The sequence below is a fragment of the Helianthus annuus genome, chromosome 7, assembly GCF_002127325.2.
Source record: "Helianthus annuus cultivar XRQ/B chromosome 7, HanXRQr2.0-SUNRISE, whole genome shotgun sequence".
NCBI classification, from domain to species: domain Eukaryota; kingdom Viridiplantae; phylum Streptophyta; class Magnoliopsida; order Asterales; family Asteraceae; genus Helianthus; species Helianthus annuus.
In genome coordinates, this window is record NC_035439.2 from 147,310,954 (window position 1) to 147,332,893 (window position 21,940).

The 21,940-nt window shown below is 35.8% G+C and overlaps 4 protein-coding genes across 4 annotated transcripts; 2 read left to right on the forward strand and 2 right to left on the reverse strand.

The window, feature by feature from the left end:
- Positions 1–339: 339 nt before the first annotated feature.
- LOC110869179 (peroxisomal membrane protein 11-4) lies at positions 340–1,234 on the forward strand. Its single transcript, XM_022118467.2, has one exon. It carries the CDS (start codon positions 450–452, stop codon positions 1,125–1,127), a length of 678 nt encoding a protein of 225 aa, XP_021974159.1. The 5' UTR covers positions 340–449; the 3' UTR covers positions 1,128–1,234.
- Positions 1,235–2,758: 1,524 nt separating this feature from the next.
- Positions 2,759–6,605, reverse strand: LOC110869181 (60S ribosomal protein L15). The gene is made up of 4 exons (XM_022118468.2): positions 6,492–6,605; positions 6,212–6,378; positions 4,227–4,424; positions 2,759–3,144 (listed from the first exon to the last, which is right to left on the reverse strand). The coding sequence occupies exons 1-4, from the start codon at positions 6,493–6,495 to the stop codon at positions 2,899–2,901; spliced, it is 615 nt and encodes a 204-aa protein (XP_021974160.1). The 5' UTR covers positions 6,496–6,605; the 3' UTR covers positions 2,759–2,898.
- Positions 6,606–7,832: 1,227 nt separating this feature from the next.
- On the reverse strand, positions 7,833–12,494 carry LOC110869182. The gene is made up of 9 exons (XM_022118469.2): positions 12,270–12,494; positions 12,113–12,168; positions 11,966–12,020; positions 10,621–10,660; positions 10,306–10,532; positions 10,142–10,202; positions 9,011–9,093; positions 8,663–8,890; positions 7,833–8,169 (listed from the first exon to the last, which is right to left on the reverse strand). Exons 1-9 carry the CDS (start codon positions 12,333–12,335, stop codon positions 8,020–8,022), a joined length of 966 nt encoding a protein of 321 aa, XP_021974161.1. The 5' UTR covers positions 12,336–12,494; the 3' UTR covers positions 7,833–8,019.
- A 7,310-nt stretch (positions 12,495–19,804) lies between these two features.
- LOC110869183 (pentatricopeptide repeat-containing protein At4g25270, chloroplastic) lies at positions 19,805–21,497 on the forward strand. The gene has a single exon (XM_022118472.2). It carries the CDS (start codon positions 19,841–19,843, stop codon positions 21,383–21,385), a length of 1,545 nt encoding a protein of 514 aa, XP_021974164.1. The 5' UTR covers positions 19,805–19,840; the 3' UTR covers positions 21,386–21,497.
- Positions 21,498–21,940: the final 443 nt, after the last annotated feature.

Consider the following 21,940-nt stretch of genomic DNA (forward strand, 5'->3'; position numbering starts at 1 on the left):
AACCTTTAAATGAACGAAACACAAGGTCTGTTCATGTTCGTTCGTTTAACTTAACGAACAAAATTTCTTATCCATGATTGTGTTCGTTCATTTTTAAACGAACAAACATAAACGAACTTCCCGTCAAATAGTTAACGAACTATTCGCTGAACGTTCAGTTTCGTTTACAGCCCTTTGAACCAGTATTAACTTTAATAGGATTTCAACGGAACCACAAATGGACAAATATTGGCCAAGCATATCCCAAATAATGCAAGGTTAATATTATTTACAACTACACGTAGATTACAAATGTTTTTTTCTAGGATAATATCATAATATTATTGTCCATCCATAAATGAAAACATATTATCCAAAACTACCCCTAACATGTGGCTCTCCCTCATACCCTCACCATTATCTATTTTACAAATCAAACATATTCTTACACTTTGAGCTCACACCACACCATGAATGACAAAGTTGACAAGCTAGTGATTTTCCTAGCAAAGAGGGATGGTATTGACAAGCTTGTCAAAACCTTCCAATATGTATCAAAACTTCTTGTTTGGCGCCTTGAAACAACCAATCCAAATGTAGCCGGTCGAGCCAAACAATGCGAGGTGGCATCAGGGTTGAGCCGAAAAGCTTTCAGGTATGGACGGTTTCTTACAGGCTTCAATGCCCTTAGAAGAAATCCTGGTCCCACCCCTACATACAGGTTCCTCTCAGTCTTTGCTAACGCAGGGGAAATGGTCTATTTCTTTTTTGACCATTTCCTCTGGTTATCAAGAACGGGAACTCTGGATGTGACACTGGCTAAGAGAATGAGCTTTATATCGGCTTTCGGGGAATCACTTGGGTATGTGTTTTTTTGTGTTATAGAATTTATGATGATCAAAGAAGGGATTGAAGAGGAAAGAAGGATTAGGAGTTTAACATCAGAATCAAAGGAAAATGATAAGGAAATTAAGAAGATTAAAGTTGATAGAGTGATGAGATTAATGGCTGTGGCTGCTAATGTGGCAGATTTAATAATAGGACTTGCTGAAATTGAGCCCAACCCATTTTGTAATCATGCTGTAACCCTTGGGATTAGTGGGCTGGTCTCTGCATGGGCCGGATGGTACAGAAATTGGCCATCATGAATTAGCATAAATTTTACTTCTTTTGTTATGTACTTGTAACTTATGTAATTATATTTTATATACATTTGTGTATTTGGGATAAAAGAAATATGTTACAAATTATGTCATAGGTGATGAATTTTTTTTTAATTTTTTTGGATAAAAGAAATATGTTACAAATTATGTCATAGGTGATGAATTTTTTTTTTTTTTTTTTTTTGGATTATAAACGGATCAACTTGACACGATTGAAAAGGTGTTTAACCGGGTTTAATTTAACCCACCTTACCTATATATTACACAAATAACAAATTTGACTAAATGGGTAAAATGGAATAGATTTGTAACTGTTTAAACAAATTAATTAGTTATAACTAACTTCTCTTTTAAATGGGTAATTAGGCTTGAAGAAGAATATAAGATTATGTGGACAGTGGATTGTATTTAAATTACTTTTAGCTTACTATTAGTCTATTATGTTTATTATTTATAAATGTCATGTTATTCTATTGAACTATTTATACTTTTAGCTTACTATTAGTCTATTATGTTTATTATTTATAAATGTCATGTTATTCTATTGAACTATTTATATTTAATCATCTTAAACATATCACGTTATTTATTTATGAGGTTGGTTAACGTACAATTGGCCTTAACGTACGATGCGTACAGGGATGATTTATAACATGCGGTTATATGATTTATGGGGAGTAAAATCATCATGTTATATAGAGCTGGTGTACATGCGGGTTTTTATGTATTAAAAAATGCAGGATTTTATGGGTTCAACATGCGGGATTTTGTTTTGAGTAGGGCTGTAAACGAACCGAACGTTCAGCGAACAGTTCGTGAACCGTTCGGTGGGAAGTTCGTTTACGTTCGTTAACGAACATGAACAAGGAATTCATTAGATTAGTTAAATGAACGAACATGAACAGAGGTCTCGTTCGTTCAATTGTGTTCGTGAACGTTCGATAAGATGTTCATGAACATTCGTTTATTTATGTTCATTCATGTTGGTTTGTTGGTGTTTTAACTAAAGATTTTTTGTATTTTCACATATTTTATCTTAAGCTTTTTATATTCTTTTATTTTTATTTATTTTTTACCCTAACAATTAAACTAGGAAACCCTATTTCCACCTTGTTTATGCATTGTTCCCTTTTCTTTCTAATTATTCACATCAACGAATATAACCGACCTTCGTTCTAGTGTTGCTCTCTCCGTCATCCACCTTTAGCCTTCGTCGTGTTCGCCAAATTTATTGGTATTCGTGAACCGTTCGTGAACACACTCATTTTCTTAATGAACGAACACGAACATAAAATCTGGTTCGGAAAGTGTTCATGAACCGTTCGTGAACACGTTTATTTCCTTAACGAACGAACAAGGGCTTGTTCGTGTTCGTTCAGTTCGTTTACAGCCCTAGTTTTGAGGTTTATAACATGCAAAATTCCCATCGCGTATGCAGCGTACGTTAAGACCAGTTGAACGGTACACTTTCTCTTTATTTATTGTACTTGATATATTTAATAGTACTAAAGATTCTTGTAAGGTGCTTATTAAAAATGTATTTGTTTAGTGTCTTAGTAAATAACACTTTTACTTAACTGTATCATGATCAGATTATACATATTTTCCACTCTGACTTTTGGTACAAATCTCAAAATATATCAATAACAAATCTGCTTAAATTCTTAAAAACAAATCTGCAGGTCTCAAAACACATAGTAAAATTCTGATTGAAAAGATAACCACCAAAATATAACACTTGCAAAAAATAGAATTTTCAACGGTAACGACGAAGGGAAAGAGTGTTGTTCCTCTTCCATGTAGCCCGTCTGGAAGGGCGAGCTTTGTGGTTCAAGTGTCCCTTTCCGCGCAAACCTCTGTATTTCTTTCCAGCAGAAGTTAGTCCACGAAGTTCTCTGTGTTTGTGCACCGGGTTACAAATCCAGTTGATACGTGGGTCGTTACGGATTGCAGCATGTGCAGGATCCACCAAGATGACCTCAAAGTACTTGTATGTAGAGTCCTGCAACAGATTTTTACATGTAAAATATATAAATTGGTTGGATGTAAGCAGGCATGTAAACGAACCGATAGTTCATGAACTTTTCGTCAACTTGTTCGGTGAGAAGTTCGTTTATGTTCCTTCATTTAATAAACGAACGAACACAAACGCATTTTTTTGTTTACACGAACAAACATGAACACACGTTTTGTTCCTTCATTTATGTTCATGAACGTCCATTTATGTGCATTCGCTTATGTTTATTTCAATTTAAATATATAAGTAATCATATTTAGATAAATATTAAACATAAAAGGTACTTTTTAACTACTTATATAAATATAACTAATTGGTAATTGGGTTTTCTAGTAATAAGAATGGGTTTTTCAATGGAATTTATCTTAGCTAATCAATAATTTATATTAAAAATTAGAGTTAAATGCCATTTTAGTCCCTGTCGTTTAGACCATTTTGCCAGTTTAGTCCAAAGGTTTCATTTTTCGCATGTGGGTCCAAAAAGGTTTCACCATTGCCATTTTAGTCCACTGGGTTAAATTCATCCATGTTATCTGTTAACGAGAAGAGCAATTCGGTCATTGTATATGGCCAAATTGCCTTCTAGTTAACAAAATTACATATTAAATGATCGAATTGCCCATTGCCCTTCTCGTTAACAGAAAAAATGGATGAAACCTTTTTGGACCCACAGGTGAAAAATAAAATCTTTGGACTAAACTGGCAAAATGGCCCAAACCACAGGGACTAAAATGGCATTTAACTCTAAAAATTACTTAATGTTTTTTATGTTTAGTCGATTATGTTCAGTTGTGTTCATTTATGTTTGTTCAATTATGTTCATTTGTGTTGTTTATTGTTTGGTACATTATGTTCATTTAAGTTTGTTTGGTTTGTTCATTTACGTTCGTGAAGTTTCATTTAGGTTTTAAACGAACATGAACAAAAAATGTGTTCGATTACATGTTCGTGTTCCGTTAAAATTTAAATGAACGAACACGAACATGCATCTGTTCATGTTCGTCAAGTTCATTTACAGGCCTAGATGTAAGTTCGAACAATGGAAACGTGTTTAAGCAAAGGCTTACCTCGTTAAGCCAGTAAGAATTGAGAACCTTAAGACCACCCAACTTCCTTCCGGCTCGTTCCTCTGCAACAGACCTCTTGCTGCGTTGAAATTTGAGCTGGGTCACACCCTGGTTTGTAGGTTTTCCGTAAACAATACCCTTTGGAACGGGCCTCTTTCTTCCACCACGCCTCACACGTACACGATAAATCACGTAGCCCTGATAAATTTTGTACCAATCAAAAGGGTTAACATCCTAATACTCAATAACTTAGTAGTCTTTATCTAAGAACATGTTACAATACAACCAGTGTAATACACGAACTACTAAAGTATTTCAGTGTGTCACTAACTAACATATGCTTGTTTTTTTTTTATAAATTCAAATTAGTTGTGAGAATTGTCATATGGTAATAAAAATACGTCACTTATATGAAGTTCTTTTACAGTTTCTGTTGTACAATAGGGCTGGCAATAGATATCTGTATAAGACACGATTAAACATGTTTACTGAAAAAGTACACTATTTGGTTTTTTACTTTTTTTTTAAATAAATAGAATTAGGAGGCTACGATCAATCATTTCTTCTCCTTGGTACATAAAACATACAAATGTGTTATAGACATTATAGACATGAGATATAAAGTAGTTAAACAAGTTGTATTCATGTAAAATACTTATGTTATGCGCGTCGTCAGAGATATGTTAAACCAGATAAGACATGATTTGTCAGCCCTAGACACGATTTGTCAGCCCTATTGTACAACCTCGTGTTATCCACGGGTCTATAACCTAGTAGAGTAATAAAGCATGCTTTACACAGTGGCGGACCTAGGTGAAGCCCAGGGTGGGCGGGCGCACTCCTTGAAAAAAAAATTAGTGTACTTTTTAGGCAAAACCCCCGACCGCACCCCCTGAAAATATGCTTGAACCATTCATCCGCAGCCCTAACAAATAATTCTTGGGTCCGCCACTGGCTTTACAGTACAAAAGTTACCCTACCAAATGCATTTCATATGATAATTTCAATCGTTGAGTTCGGGATCACAAACTATTATCCCTCCTACAATATTATTACCTTGCTAATTACTAAATTCACTCTTACACCTATGAATATCTATATGATTCAAAAAATATGGTTTCATTAGAATCTCGGTCTTAAAATACGCGCATTATGCATGATGCGTGATGTGCCCGATGCGCCGATGAGAGTGCATCGCCACAGCTGATGCGTTGAGTTTACGTGATGCGAGAATATTGCGCGCATTTCGCATAATGCGCTCTGCTGCACGCAGCATTGTTTCTTATATAATTTTTTCCGGATTTTATGAACTGGGTTTGGTTTTTTCAATAATTAATATCTTAGTATGCTTGATTTGAACCAAAAAGCACAACTCATATCTTCTTATTAAATCATTTGTTTTACTTTAAGTATATTTTTATAAGTTTTTATGTATACATAATTTTGAGTTAAATGCCATTTTAGTCCCTATGGTTTGGGCCATTTTGCCAATTTAGTCCAAAGGTTTCATTTTTCACCTGTGATTCCAAAAAAGTTTCACCGTTGCTACTTTAATCCACTGGGTTAACTTCATCCATTTTTTCTGCTAACAATAAGGGCAATTCGGTCATTTTATTTGTAATTTTGTTAACTAGAAGGGCAATCCGGCCATATAAAACGACCGAATTGCCCTTCTCGTTAACAGAAAAAAAATGGATGAAGTTAACCAAGTGGACTAAAAGGACAACTGCGAAACCTTTTGGACCCACAGGTGAAAAATGAAACCTTTAGCTTTAGTCACTGGCAAAATACCCAAACCACAGGACTAAAATGGCATTTAACTCAATAATTTTTTAACATATTTTTATAAAGTGCGCATCAGATTTTTGGACCAAACGCAACGGAGCGTATCACTCAATTTAAAACCAAGATTAAAATATACATAACAACAATATTACATTTACAAAGCAACATTATTAACAAAGTAAATTGTACGGATAAAACACCTGTTTGGCTTTATAACCCATGCGACGGGCCTTATCGGGTCGGGTAGGATGTGTGACCCGAACAATAGAGGGAAGCTGACGGTACTCCCAGCACCTGACTCTCTGCATGAACCTCATCACATCCGACTGCTTCTTCCTCCATAGCTCCGATACATACGTATACGCACCTGTTACATTACATTCACATCATTTCAACATTCATATACCTAATAACCACCGTTAAATTTGAAACACAGAGATTGAAATTGTGTAGATCACGCATACAGAGTATGATTCGTACCCATAGTCGCAGTGTTTCTCGATTTGAGATGGGAGAAGAAGGCAGCTGTTGAGGTGAAATCACGTATTTAGGCTGAAAATTGGAATTAGGGTTTTAGTGTGTGGGGGTACTGGTACCAGATCCAGAATGTTTGGGCCCAGATAAGTTGGCCCGTTCGTCATAGGGCTTGGACTAGAGGTGCAAAAATCGGGTTTTTTTAATACCTGGTTTCGGGTATGGAACCGGTTCTGGGTTTGATTGGGTATTGGAAAACTGAGTACTAAGAGAAACTGGGTAGGGTTTGGGTACGGTACGGGTACTGAGGAGAAAAACCATACCCTATGTATCCCGATAGGGTATGATCGGGTTCAGAAAATAAGTTTTTTAATTATTTTAAATAAAAATAAATTGTTAAAAAAATTAACTTTGGATATTAAAATAAACAACTATAACATAAATTCACTCAAGTACAAATTATTTGTTTTTTTTTTTTTTTGAATATTTACTTTCTTTCAACAACGGACAATCCTCAAAACTGAGGACCTCCAAACAACGACATTATAAAAAGTCCAAAGAGGAATTGACCCGATTCTTCCACAGAACGTTTTTGAACCTAGCTCTACTTCTAAACCACAAAAAAGAAAGAGATTTGATGGACGCGACCACTTCAACCACCTTCGGCTCTTTATGACGAAATATCTTGTCGTTCCTAGCGCCCCAAATAGCCCACACCATAACAATGAACAGACCGCAGATCAGCTTCCTGCACTTTTTGTCAGCTGCTGCATTTTTATAGCAATAGAGCAGCTCTCGAACGTCGACAACCTGTTGAATATTTAAACCGCACCAACTTCCGATAGCCGTCAACACCCCAGACGTAAAACAAATTATTTGTTTTATGATATGTATTTTTAAAAAATTTAAATATAAAAGTTGTAAAGTAAACATAAAATTATACTATAAAAATTCAGGTATTCTATCGGGTATTATAAAAACCGCTATCTGGTATCGGGTATAACCAGGCTGGGTATAGGGTATCACCAAATCTGGGTATTTTCGGGTTTAAATCGATACGCTTTCAAGTACAGATATTGAGCTTAAAATGTATACTGTATCCATACCCTACTCTAAATAAGTTATAAATTAATGGTATGAGTGTATAGCTATAAATTATTGATTGAAAAAGAGTAACAATGTTGAAGGATGAGTTGATTATTATTTTCAGATTTCTTGAAAAGATATTGCTAAAAGGAGGGAAATATGAAATATGAAAATTTAAGCTTTGAGAGCAACATATATAGAAATTAACTGCATTTTGTATATCCTTTGGAAACGTACGTTAACTATTTAACATCCATACCATTCAGAGTTGGGAGTTGGAATTAAAACTAACTAAAAAGTATGTCACAGGTGGTTGATAGTGTTTATTTTGTCAAGGTACCTTAACTACTTAACATCCATACATTCACTTAGCATCCATACATTCTAACAGTTAGCGCGATATACACATACCCACAGTTTACAAATCTACAACAATGTTGTACTAATGTTAAAGCTGGTTAATTTTTTCCAACATAGAGTTCAGATCAGGGGTTACGACGGCTCGCTTGTTGACTTTCCCGAGCACACAACAGTCTTTAGATTTCATATCCATCATTGCAGCAGATTGGTCAGAACCACAAGGCGTACCGGATGAAACCTATAAAGTGTATAGATAATTAGATACAACTATACATCTCAATAAAAAAATTTGGAAATTACCTTATAGTTCAGAGTAAACTACAAAAAACGTCCTTTATGTATGTCACTTATTGCAAATTGTGTCCTTTTTCTTCAACAATTACAGAAAACGTACTCGATGTTTGCAGACCCTTGCAAGTTATGTCCTTTAGCCCTAACTCACTTAATTTTTGTGGTTAAATCTGACCAAATGGACCCCACATGAGAGTAAAACGACCAAAATACCCTCATGTGGGGTCCATTTGGTCAGATTTAACCACAAAAAGTTAATTGAGTTAGTGCTAAAGGACATAACTTACAAGGGTTTGCAAGCATCGAGTATGTTTTCTGTAATTATTGAAGATAAATGACACAGTTAGCAATAAGTGACATACATAAAGGACGATTTTTGTAATTTACTCGTTAGTTAATAAACAAGGTTTGGTTTTGATATGAATTTATGAAACACTTACATCAAAGATGATGTCTCCAAGCTTCAACTTGATTGCTCCGCTTTTATAAACCAACATTTTTCCTATGTGCCCGTTTGGCAAGTCTTTCAAACCAACGCGTTTGTTAGAAGCATTTGTTGAGCTTCCTGCTGTCTCCTTGCCCTTTGAGCTATCCGGAACTTGATCCAACGGAAGATGTTCGGGGAATTGGAAAAATATAAGTTGTTTTTTGTCACCGTCATCCGGCCCCTAGTATCAAAGGAAGTCAAAGTGTTAGTAGGATGTAAGAAGTAAAAAAAAAATTATTTTGTTGAGCAAGATGACATACCGAAAAAAAAAAAAATTATTTTGTTGAGTAAGATGACATACCGAAAGTCCAAGTTCTAATGCGGAGTTGATTTTAGTCTCGTCGTATTCATCATGTTTCCCAAATTCCTCTGCGTTAAGAACCTCTACAAGGAAAACATTACAATGGTGAAATGAAATTTGTTGATCATATGGTTTTTAAGTATCAAGATGGACCGGGTTCATTGGGATGGATACGGGTCACGGATCCTTGCAGATAAACTAAAAAGAGTTTTTTTAATTATGAGTAAATTACGATTTTGGCCCCTGTGGTTATATCACTTTTACCCTGTTAGCCTAAAAAATAATTTTTTTAACATCTAAGCCCCCAACTTCTTTTTTTCTAACCCTTTTGGCCCCTAACACTAACCCCATCTATTAAATGTTGGGGGGGGGCAATCGGGTTAGAAAAAAAGACGTTAGGGGCCAAAAGGGTTAGAAAAAAAGACGTTAGGGGCTCAGATGTTAAAAAATTCTTTTTTGGGCTAAAAGGGTAAAAGTGATATAACGACAGGGACCAAAATCGTAATTTACTCTTTAATTATTTAGTTTGAATTATGAATATTATTTAAATGCCAAGTTTGATGGAATACGATTTTGAGTCTGTCTAGTATGCTTGTTTTACAAACAAGGTGTCGTTTGTTTGTTAGTAATAGAATAAAAATTGCCATTTTCGTCCCTGAGGTTTGGCTAGTTTTGCGACTTTCGTTCAAAGGTTTGTTTTTTCGCATCTAGATCCAAAAGGTTTGAAATCTTGCTATTTTCATCCAGCTTGTTAACTCCATCGATTTTCCTCCGTTAAGTCAGGGGTATTTCTGTCTATGAAAAAGACCGAATTGCCCTTTAAGTTAGCAAAAAAGAAGAAAACACCCCTGACTTTACAGAGAAAATGGACGGAGTAAACGAGCCGGATGAAAATGGCAAAGATTTCATACCTTTTGGATCCAGATGCGGAAAAACAAACCTTTGGACGAAAGTCGGAAAATTGTCCAAACCCGAGGGACGAAAATGGCATTTTACTCACTAGTAATAATAAACAAAAAAAACGCCATCGTGGTGTCCACCACAAAATCATCGTGCGTTTTACCATCTTTATACCGATTGTATTTACAACAGTTTTAAATGGAGAATTCATTATTTCATTACAAAATGTACCTGGATTTCCTGAGCCAACGGGTCTCAAAGGAAGACTGACGGGATAGTTCGAATAGGGATCCTACGATTTACAAAAAAAAAAAGTACAAATGATTCTTATATGGTATGAGTAATAGCGTTTATCCAACATAATACCATACATAAATAAAATAGCCATGTCTCACCCATGGTTCTTTATACTCATTTTCAGAGTCGGTCGAGGAACCAGATTCATCATCTACTAACATGTGATCAGTAACTTCGGCTTTTGTGGCGGTTGCGGATGAAAACGTGACCTTTTTCCCTGAAGTCTCTCTCAGATTGTATCTGCTTTTGCTGTTCTCTTCTTTCTTCGGTGGTTCATCAGTCTTTGATGATCCAGCTCCATGTGATGTCGTCACGTTATCCGAAGCTGCAAGTTGAAACGTACAAAGTTTAGACAAAAATGATTTGTCCACTGACCTATGATTGAAATCTAAAAGAGGTTTTGAAATATTTACGTTTCTTTTCGACTTTAGCCCCTCCTGAACGGAGGCGTTCCTGCAATAACAAAAGTATAACCTCCGAGTCATTGCAGCCAGAAAGTCAGAAACGGGTCATGGTTATAAAGACACAAACACTCGAGCGGCTCGAACTTGAGCCCGATGGTGTTAAGTTAAGCTTAAAGTTGATTCATTAGCTCATTCAGTATTCTTGATGCAGACCCAAGAGGATAAGTTTAACTACATTTAAACTTTTAATGTCCAAAAAAATGTTGTACACACAATTTTCTTTTCTGTAACAATTTTTGTTTCTTGTTTATAGCAATTATATAGCCCAATAACCAACTAAAATTATGTTATAAACACACACACACACGCAAAAAAAAAAAAAAAAAAAAAAAAGAAAACCGTATGTATTGAGACACAAGTTTTGGTGTTTATAGCAATTATATAGCTTAATATAGCAACTAATATTATGTTATAAACACACACACACACACACAAACTGTATGTATTCAGACACAAGTTTTGGTGTTTATAGCAATTATATAGCTGAATATACCAACTAAAATTATGTTATAAACACACACACACAAACTGTATGTATTCAAACACAAGTTTTGGTGTTTATAGCACCTTAACATACCAACTAAATTATGTTATAAAAACACACACACACACACAAAAAAAAGAGTTAACTGCCATTTTCGTCCCTGTGGTTTGTTCACTTTTGTCATTTCAGACCAATTTTAAAAAATGCACCAGTTTCCTCCCTGACATCTTGGAAACGTGCCACTTCAGTCCAAAAATTAAAACTCAGTTAAGTCAGAAACGTTAAATGAAGGGTATTATTTGTTAATTCATACATCTTTTATTTTCACCTTATTTTATGAACTGATAATAATACCTTTCATTTACTATGTCTGACTTAACTGGGTTTTAATTTTGAACTGAAGTGGGACGTTTCCAGTATGTCAGGGAGGAAACTGGTGCATTTTTGAAAATTGGTTTGAAATGACAAAAGTGAACAGACCACATGGACGAAAATGACAGCTAACTCAAAAAAAAAAAAAAAAAAAAAAAAAAAAAAAAAAAAAACCTGTATGTATTCAGGCACAAGTTTTGGAACATGGATATATACCTCATCTAAAATTCTACTCAGAAACAAAACAGTTAATAAAATTTAATCAAGCCACATATACAAGTTTTGAAACACAGATATTTTTCATCTAAAAATTGTAGACAGCAACAAAAAAGTTTTATAAAATTTAAGCAACCAAGCCACAGATCTATCAGAATATTATAAAAATATCACAAAAAAGAAAAAAAAAAAAGAAAAAAAACAAGAGAGAGAAATATTTACAATGACTGTGCGGAGAAATTCCTGCTCGGTTTCAGACTCATCATCACTACTGTCACTGCACAAAATCAAAATCACAATTACAGATCTATCTACAACAAACACTCAAATTCAACACTCAAATTACAAAATTAAAACTAGTAAACATACCTTTTAGTTAAAACAAGTCGCCTTCTCTGAACCGGTGGTTTGGGGGTGAATTTCGGCTGTAAAATTGAATAATATCATAAGATAGATTTCGATACAGATCTGATATTAAAATACTGAATGATATGAGAATATTAGAGATTAGAAGTGGTGGTGAGACCTTTTTGGATGATTTTGAGATATTTTTGCGAGATGAAGGTGTCGGTGCAGGTGGATCTGTATCCATCTCCGGTAGTTAGTGGAGATCGGAGCGGATATCGTCGGAGAGATACTCGCCGGAGATAGATCTGCGGGGAAAACGACGTCGGAGAATCTAGGGTTTGAGTTGACGATGAAAAAGAAATGAAAAATTAAAACTTAGGAGAAAAGATTCGAACCTGAGTATGTTCTGAAGAATAGTAAGGTTTCACCACTGAGGCAGGTTTAATCTTTATATAAATGGCAAAAATATACTTATTTAAAGGGTGGTGAATTGATATAGTATTTTTTTTTTTTTTTGAACGGCCAACAAACTCAATTCCGAGCACTCTCGGGGCACCCACTGGACAAACGGGGTACTCCGAGAGTAACCCGAGTCCACTACCAATTTTGGGGAAAACCCGGTAACCCACCCGCCCGTAGGCACGACGGTGAAATTACCGGTAAAACCCGTTTGACTCAAGAATCCAACCCAGGTTTCCCTGGGTCTCCTTTTATTATGTAGTATTATTATGTAGCTTTTTGGTTTGTTTTTTCTGAAAAAAGAGAGGAGCCGGAGAATATGACTTGTGAAAAAATAAGAAGGGCCCCTTCCAGCTTCCGTGACCATAACCTTCCTCTCTTCTCCACGCGTGTTGCCTTTCTTATCCATCTTACTGTCTTAAAGATTTGATAGACCTGCATTACAGATGCAGTTATGTGAAGGATGAAAGCAACTTTCATTTTGGGGACATCGACAACATGATTTGCCAATTCTTAAAATATGATTGGTTTGGCAAGCATATCGGTATTTGCTTTCTGCATTTCGTTGTAAATGTTCTAAGGATTTTATTTTACGAGAGTTTAACTAATAAGTATTATAGCATGTAAGATGTAGGTTTATTGAGTAGTGCATTTTAAAACTTGTATGAATGTTTGTTAAAAAAAGAGCATTTAACAAATTTGTTGTCATCAAGGTTTTTACATTTTTAAACAAAACATAAAAAAGAACCAAAAGAAATCACTAAAGATATCCTAATATAATATAAAGAAACAAAAGAAATGAAAATAAAGTGTATTCACATACTTTTTTTTATTTTGGTTGTTCATATAATCAGAAAAATTACAAAATAGTTTATTTATAAAATTAAAATATCAGTCTAACCATTTATATTTTTTAGTTTTGTTACGTAAGGATTTAAATTTTTAGTTATGACCATGGTTGCAAAAGTCGCTAGGCGCTCCCTAGTCGGATTCGGGAGTACTCGGGAGGTACTCGGGAGTATTCGGGAGTACTCGGGGAGTAATTGGCCTGGGAGAAGAGTACTCGTGCCTCGGCAACCTACCTTGTAGCGAGTACTCGGGGAGTACTCGGAGCCTAGTCGGGACTTTTACAACCATGGTTATGACATAGAAAATATTTTTGCATTACCTCGCTAATTTATTAAGAGCCTTTTCCACTCTTGCATTCAACCTTTTGTTTTTTGAAGTATGTAAGTGAGTATAAGGGGCTGTTTGTTTATCTTTTAATGAGTCTCTTAATGGTTCAGACCTCTTACTAGTTCAGCACTTAATAGTTCAGACCGTTTGTTTCACGAGCAGATTTTAATGAGTCTCTTAATGGTTCAGACCTCTTACTAGTTCAGCACTTAATAGTTCAGACCGTTTGTTTCACGAGCAGATGTCTGAATGGTTCAGACTTGGCTAACGGCATTCGCCCGGAAACCGTACCGCCTCAACACGAGACACCTCGCTGGAGTAACGGCCGGATTAAAACCGGGACGGCACAGGCTCGAACTTGCGCAACATTGGCTAACAAGCACTTACCATCATTGCCTGGTCCCCACACCTTTGCTATACCCGGAAGTCGAACCGGAGTCTCCAAGGAAACAAACCGGCCCAACTCCCAACTGAGCTGGGGTGGGGGATTTATCTTTTTTATGTTGTTTTCAAGTTTTATAGGTTATGTGGGGTTGAATTGGCTGGTAATCCAGATCAATGATGTGGTTTAGTGAATTAGTGGTATCATTTTAATTAGAGTTAATAGCCAAAATGGTCCCTGAGGTTTGCTTACTTTTGTCACTTTAGTCTAAAATTCAATTTTTTTTAAATCTGGGTCCCTGAGGTTTGCATTTTGTTGTCATTTTAGTTCAAATTTCAAAAAAGTCTAATTTTGTCAGGATTTCTTACTAAATTTTGTCTTCTTCCTCATTTCTCATAGGGCAAAATTGTCTTTATAGATTATTATAAACTAATTTATATTAAAAAAAATAAAAAAGCCTCAAACAATTTAAATAACCCTAATCGATCAAAACCTCTCACCTTCCCCTATCATCTTCTTCCTCAGACCTGCATCAACAATGGTGGCATGCACATGTCAAGCACTAAAAGAAGGAAAAAAATTATGATGAAGAATCGAACCATTCATATCCCAAACCACTTTACCAAAGGCTATTACACGTTCTAAGTTGGATACAAACCCTATTTAAACACAATCAATAAGGGAGGAAAGGAAAAAAAGGAGCGAATCCTTAGATGACACGTAGCAAAATGTATTGTTCCCAGAGTTGTCGAATTAACAGATTTATAATTTATAATATAATATAATTATAATTTATAATTAGTGAGCAGTAGCTTATTCGGGTTAAATGTGTTGAGTTTTATAAAGAACTTAATAAAAATAAATTGTACTGATCAAACCAAATAAGCAAATAATTTAGTTCGGTTAGTTTAAGTTATTCGGTTCGAACAGTTTAAGATTCATACGATACAATTTTAACTGGTTGATTGTTCAATGGCTTAGAACTTGCTGATATGACATTTGATGTGGCATTTTTTACTAGCATGGCATTTGATGTGACATCTGATACGGCATTTTTTATGCTAACGTGGCCTTTGGCGTGACTTTTTTGTTGACGAAACATCTAACATTAGCCAACTAAATTAAGGCTTAGTTAGTTTGAAAGTGACAAATGAAAATAAGTTAGAAAGTTGAAAGTGGCGTGATACAGTTTTTAAGTTGAGAGTGTTATAATCAGTGGCGAAGGATTGTGGGTGGCCGGGGGTGCACCCGCCCACCCCAATGTTTCAGTTAGAAGTGTATAAGTTCCAATTTTTCGTTCGAAAAGTTTAAAATTATATAGGATCGTCCTCCCGATTATTTTTCTTAAATTGTATATCCTAAAGATTTATAAACTTTGTATATAAATGATGGGTAGTTTGGTAAATATACACTTTGTTTTATTTGGAACTATTAATATTTGACCCGTCTTGAATCGAATAGCCAACCCGGCCTGACCCAAAACATAACGATCGGAAAAAAAATTTGGGTCCCATCACTTTAGGCCCCCTTGAAACTTTTGGTCAAGCTCCGCCACTGGTTATAATCGAATATCCGTTTTCTTAATTGTATATATAAAAATATTGTTAATGAGACTTACGTGGAGTAGCTATGCAAACATCACGTGTTGTATGTATGTGTTTTATGTATATGATGACCTTTGGCATATAAATCCAATAATTACCGGCAAACATTTATATCCTCTAAAGAGGTTGATTACGTTTTATGCAATTTTACATCAAAATATATATACAGATAGAGAGAGATGTATACATAACTTAGATCTCGATAAAGTGTGAAGTACCACTGCCACAAACACTGTGGAACTTAAATCCAACATGTAGTTTTCTATCTAAATATGTCCTTTGGATAGAACTCAACATAATCCCCATCGTTTAAATTATATGGATGCAAAATGTGTATTACCGGACACGCAAACCGGCCCACACCATTGCCCCGATAATGGTGGAGGCGTCCCCCTCGTTAACATCTCCCCTCCCCCTCCCCCCCCCCCCCCCCCTCCCGGTCTAAGACTAAGGTTTAGGGGTGAGAGGGCAGGAGCTAACTCAGATGGACAAGACGCAGTAGCATGCTTTGATAACTTCATTATAATTGTTATACACATATAAGTCCGCCTCACAACCAAAACTTAGCGTGAAAGTTTTTTCATCTTTGTCGTTCATCAAAACAACTTCAATGGACGCATATACAACACGATTCATATTGTCAGCATCTATAATTGTTTTTATATCGTTTTCGGTGCTCTTCTTCGGCAAAAATGTGTGTCCGTTGTATCACTTTTTGCGAGCGATTTGAATATCATATTGGACAAAAATATATATATTTATCTTCTAAAATTTATTTTTCTGTGAATATAATGTTTGTGGTCGGAAAACTCCATTTTGGCCAGAAAACTCAACCTTTTCGTCTCAAATCTCTTTGTAACCTTATTACGCACCTTTATAAACCTTTTCTAGTAAAAAGCCTCAATTATTAAGGTCGCGGAAAAAACTCCTTTTTCGCCAGAAAACTTCTTTTTGGCCGTAAAACTCAACTTTCTAGCCGGAAAATTCAAAGTTTTCGTCCCAAACTTGTTTGTAACCATAGATCGGACATTTAGGAACCTTTTTCCGACCAAAAACATTTTTCCGGCTACCAGAGACTAACGGCGTTAGGGTTTTGTTAGTAAGGGTCCATTGAAGGCCCATATGTGAAAAGATGGGACCGCGAGTAAGAAGTTTTAAAGTTGGGACCGTTGCCGGCCAATGAGCAATAGTTGGGATTATTAAAATATATTATTCCTTTTTAAAACTACAATTTTAATAAAGATGGGTGTGAAACATTATTGAGGTAATCAACCTCAGATCCATTGATCTTGAAGATACCTATAACACATACAACTTCAGTGAGCTTCCCAGTGATTTAAAGTATCATGTTTTTGAAAGTTGTATAGTCGATACTTTGGTAAATGACTCTATTGCATTAATATTTTTTTACTGTTTTTATTAACTTTTTAACAATTTATATTCTAATATCACTAACAATTTTTTCTTATTTTGTAGTGGCTACCTGAACACATCGGATTTTTCGTTGGTTTACACAATAATTCCATAATAATTATAAAGATGATTGGTGGATCTGAATGGGAATTGAAAATGTCTATAGAAGAAAAGGTTTTTCAAAACTACAAGATATATAATCTATTTATAATACGCTATAGATTGTAATCTATTTTTAATATACTACATTTGTTTGTTTTTTTTTTTATTTTCATATTTGCATTTATTAGTTGTTGTTTGTTAGAGGTATAATGTTGTTGGTTGGAATATTTTAATAAAATTTGGAAGAGTTCCATGGGGTAAGGGGTAAAATTCAAATGGTCAATGAGCCAAGGAAAGATTTTGCTTACAATAGATCAAGACCTTTAATATTTCATAAAATCGTGTTTATCAAATCATATTCGCATAACATTGTTTTTTTTAATTCATTTGTACGATTTTAATATTGTGCTACGTGTTTAAAAACTCATGTTTAATTAAACCAAAACTTTAAAATTCATTTATAGATAACTTATTCTATTAATTTAAATATGATGTTACTCATAAAATTAGAATGAGTTAACTGCCATTTTTGTCCCTGTCGTTTGGTCACTTTGGCCATTTCAGTCCATTTTTCAAAAATGCGCCATTTTCCTCCCCGACGTTCTGGAAAGGTGCCATTTCAGTCCAAAAATCATTACCCAGTTAAGTCGGTTTGTAAATAAGGACTGATTGTGTAAATTTGTAACATAAAGGACCATTTAAGTAAAATGTATAAATATTAATATAATTATAAAATATATATAATATATATATATATATATTGTATACACAGTGATGGAACCGGAGCTCCGGTGGTCACCACCGCCGCCGCCGGAACCGGAGCTCCGGTGGTCACCACCGCCGCCGCCGGAACCACCACCATCAACGTCATCATCGTCATCATCTGTTATCATCATCATCGATCATCATCGACCTTCATCATCATCGCGATCTTCATCATCATCATCAGACCTTCATCACCGCCGCCGGAACCACCACCATCAACGTCATCATCGTCATCATCCGTTTTTCCGGTGAGTTGCAGGCCGGTTTTCCGTTTTTCGTGATGGGTTTTTTGCTCAATAGAAAAGATATCTATTATCATGCTGGGTTTTTTGCTCAATAGAAAAGATGCAATCACCTATAAATAGTGTGTGTGAAGGGTTATATGGATATGATCGACAAAGGTTCCTCTTCACTTTCATTTGATTTCACTGCTTTGTGCTACATTGGATGGTCTCTTTAGTTTATACTTTTCTTAAATATTTATGTCTGAGTTGGAATGACTGGACACTGGTAATCCTTTATGATGAGATGGACAAATGATCATGGGTACCAATAATGGAAGCATTTAGTAACTTATAAAAAAGATCAACACGAGTTTTGAGCAGTGTTCATTCCTGAGTATTATTTAATTCAATGTATGGACTCTGATTGTATTCTTTCTTTAATTTGCTGGGTCTAGATCTATATATGTGCTCACACTTTCACACATATTTTGCGACATAGATGTATTGGAAGCATACATATATGCATACTTCACTCTGATCTTGCAGATAAACTTCTGTTTCGCAGAAAGAGTGGTAGCATCATAAATTATTGTGTGAATATTTGAGTGAAGATCCTGAAATAGATTAGTGTGCTTTATGACTGGAAGCATACATATATGCATACTTCACTCTGATTTTACCATGTTTTGCAAACTATAATTAATAAAGCAATTCCGATGCAATGGTGTGCTTTCAATTTCAGGGGAATAAGGTTTGAAGCCCTACAAAGCGAAGCTGGCAAGAATCTATTAAGAAGGTCTGGAAGAGCTCCTGATGATATTTCAAGTGTCGTGCTCGTAGAGAAGAATAGGTAAAGTTAAACATCAATGGAAAGATGGGCGGGGTTGGGTTGACGCATAAACATGTCGAGGTGGTGGTTCCGGCGGCGGCGGCGGTGACCACCGGAGCTCCGGTTCCGGCGGCGGCGGTGGTGACCATCGGAGCTCCGGTTCCGTCCCTGTGTATACATTATATATATATATATATATATATTATATATTATAATTATATTACTAATATTTATACATTTTACTTAAATGGTCCTTTATGTTACAAATTTACACAATCAGTCCTTATTTACAAACCGACTTAACTGGGTTATGATTTTTGGACTGAAATGGCACCTTTCCAGAACGTCGGGGAGGAAAATGACGCATTTTTGAAAAATGGACTGAAATGGCCAAAGTGACCAAACCACAGGTACGAAAATGGCAGTTAACTCAATTAGAATACAAAAAGATTTCTCGAGCTTGGGAAGCAGTCTCGGGTGATAACATAGTTCATTTATAAATGCAAAACATTTGAAATCGTTTTATTGAAAATTTCACATTGTTTTTGTTACCTTAACTAACAATCAAAATATCAATACAAAATTAGAGTTGAGTTATTGTACAAATAAATCTTAAGATACAAAATATTTTTAACGTGCGAAGTATATGAGGGAATTTATTATTTATTTTTATTTCTTAATTTTTTTTTTATCTTATTAAGCACGTATTTTGGTTCAAAAACCGGCCCGGAGGTTTTATTAGTACAAAGAATAACCAAAAGAAAGTATTGTATCAATTGCAACAACAAATCTTTAATGGCTATGAGCATGCACTATCAACTAATCAACACTTTCTGTTTGAAAAAAGACACAAACAAGAAACCAAATCGAAAACAACAAACTCAAACCACACAACTCTCCTTCCCCAAATCATCTCCAACCCCACTTCTTACACACCAAAACCCTTCAACACAGACCAAACTTGAAGCACTTTACAACCTTGTACAAGACCTCGAAACCTCTGTAAAAAACGGCATAAACATCGATGATCCCCGTATATTCTCTTCACTTCTCGAAACCTGTTATCGGTTACAAGCAATCGAACTCGGTATCCGAATCCATAGAGTAATACCCACTAGACTTTTACGTAGAAACGCGGGTGTTTCTTCAAAACTGCTTAGATTATATGCGTCAAACGGGTATATGGAGGATGCACACCAGGTGTTCGACGTTATGTCTGAGAGAAACTCGTCTGCTTTTGTTTGGAATTCGCTTATATCCGGTTATTCCGAAATGGGTTTGTATGATGATGCATTGGCATTGTATTTCCAAATGATTGAAGAGGGTGTAGAGCCCGACGGGTTCACGTTTCCGCGTGTGCTTAAAGCGTGTGGTGGCATGGGTTTGATTCGTGTCGGTCAGGAAGTTCATCGTGAGATAATTCGACGAGGGTATGCGAATGATCGGTTTGTGCTTAATGGGTTGGTTGGTATGTACGCGAAGTGTGGTGACATTATGATGGCACGTAAAATGTTTGATAAAATTGAGGTAAAAGATATAGTTTCATGGAACTCAATGCTTGCTGGTTTTGTTAAACACGATATGTTGTTCGACGCGTTGGTGACTTTTCGACAAATGATGCTAGACGGTTTTGAGCCGGACGCGGTTTCTATTTCCACAATTCTTACACCCGGGCTGCCAGAAAAACTTGTGGCGGAGATTCACGCGTGGGTTATTCGTAAAGGAACCGAATGGAATTTACCGATTGCAAATTCGCTTATTTACGTTTACTCGAATAATGGCAGGTTGGATAGAGCAAGACAGGTGTTCGATCAAATGCCTGAGAGAGATTTGGTTTCTTGGAACAGCATTATATCAGTACACAATAAACACCCAAATGCACTTATGTACTTCCAGCTTATGTTAAGCGCGAATACTTCCCCCGACGCGATTACATTCGTGTCCGTATTAACGGTGTGTGCTCATTTGAGATTGGTAAAAGAGGGTGAAAGATTGTTTTCTACGATGACGGATAAATATGGAATAAATCCAAGTATGGAACACTATGCGTGTCTGGTGAATCTTTATGGTCGAGCCGGATTGATAGTCGAAGCTTACAAAGTGATCACGGATAAAATGAAGCTCAAAGCTGGTCCGACGGTTTGGGGAGCGTTATTACATGCTTGTTATGTTCACGGGAATGTAGAAATCGGGGAAATTGCTGCGGAGAATCTGTTCGAGTTGGAGCCTGATAACAGCCATAATTTCAAGCTTTTGATGCAGATTTATGGTGAAGCGAGTCGTGTGGAAGATGTGGAAAGAGTTAGAACAATGATGGTGAGCCGAGGGTTCGACTTGTAAAGAATTAATAAGCTTAATTACTCATGGTATGAAACGCATGAGTGTGACAAATTCAAGATGATGATAACAAATTTGTTACTCATCTTAAAAATGTTTACTCGTTTTCTATTAATTAAATCGACGAACCGGTTATGGTAGTAACTGGTTCCAACCCTTAAAATGAGAAACCGAAACCAGTTCCATAACTAGAACCGGTTATTAAAAATACCCGGTTTGTGCACCTCTAACCCAATGCATTATTTATCTGTGTATAACTAGTAAAAATAGATGGACCAATTCATTGGTTTTGGGTGGAAATGAGGTGGGCTTCAAGTTAAATGTACTTGGGCTCAGTTGAAAAACAAACGTGGGCTAACTAAGAACTATGTTAACTAATAAGTGATGTCAGATAACTTGAATCAATAAGAGGTGTAAGATTCTATCATGAGCCTATTCAGGTTTTTGTACCATTGTGTGTTACGCCAGAGGGTTTAGCACTTGTGGTGGCATAACGGTTGTCAAGTGGTACCCTTAAGGACACACGTGACATGATGACGCCCCTTACCCATGCAAACT

Bases quoted from the DNA above. Each gene is read 5' to 3' on its own strand.
- LOC110869181 (XM_022118468.2), bottom strand. The intron at 4,425-6,211 runs GTGTTTTATCCG...AAAATTTATCAG, and splicing joins TGGGTTATAAAGCCAAACAG to GGCTACGTGATTTATCGTGT. The intron at 3,145-4,226 runs GTAAGCCTTTGC...AATCTGTTGCAG, and splicing joins ATTCTTACTGGCTTAACGAG to GACTCTACATACAAGTACTT.
- LOC110869179 (XM_022118467.2), top strand. From the start codon at position 450: ATGAATGACAAAGTTGACAAGCTAGTGATTTTCCTAGCAAAGAGGGAT.
- LOC110869182 (XM_022118469.2), bottom strand. From the start codon at position 12,335: ATGGATACAGATCCACCTGCACCGACACCTTCATCTCGCAAAAATATC. The intron at 12,169-12,269 runs GTCTCACCACCA...TCAATTTTACAG, and splicing joins TCTCAAAATCATCCAAAAAG to CCGAAATTCACCCCCAAACC. The intron at 12,021-12,112 runs GTATGTTTACTA...GATTTTGTGCAG, and splicing joins CGACTTGTTTTAACTAAAAG to TGACAGTAGTGATGATGAGT.
- LOC110869183 (XM_022118472.2), top strand. From the start codon at position 19,841: ATGGCTATGAGCATGCACTATCAACTAATCAACACTTTCTGTTTGAAA.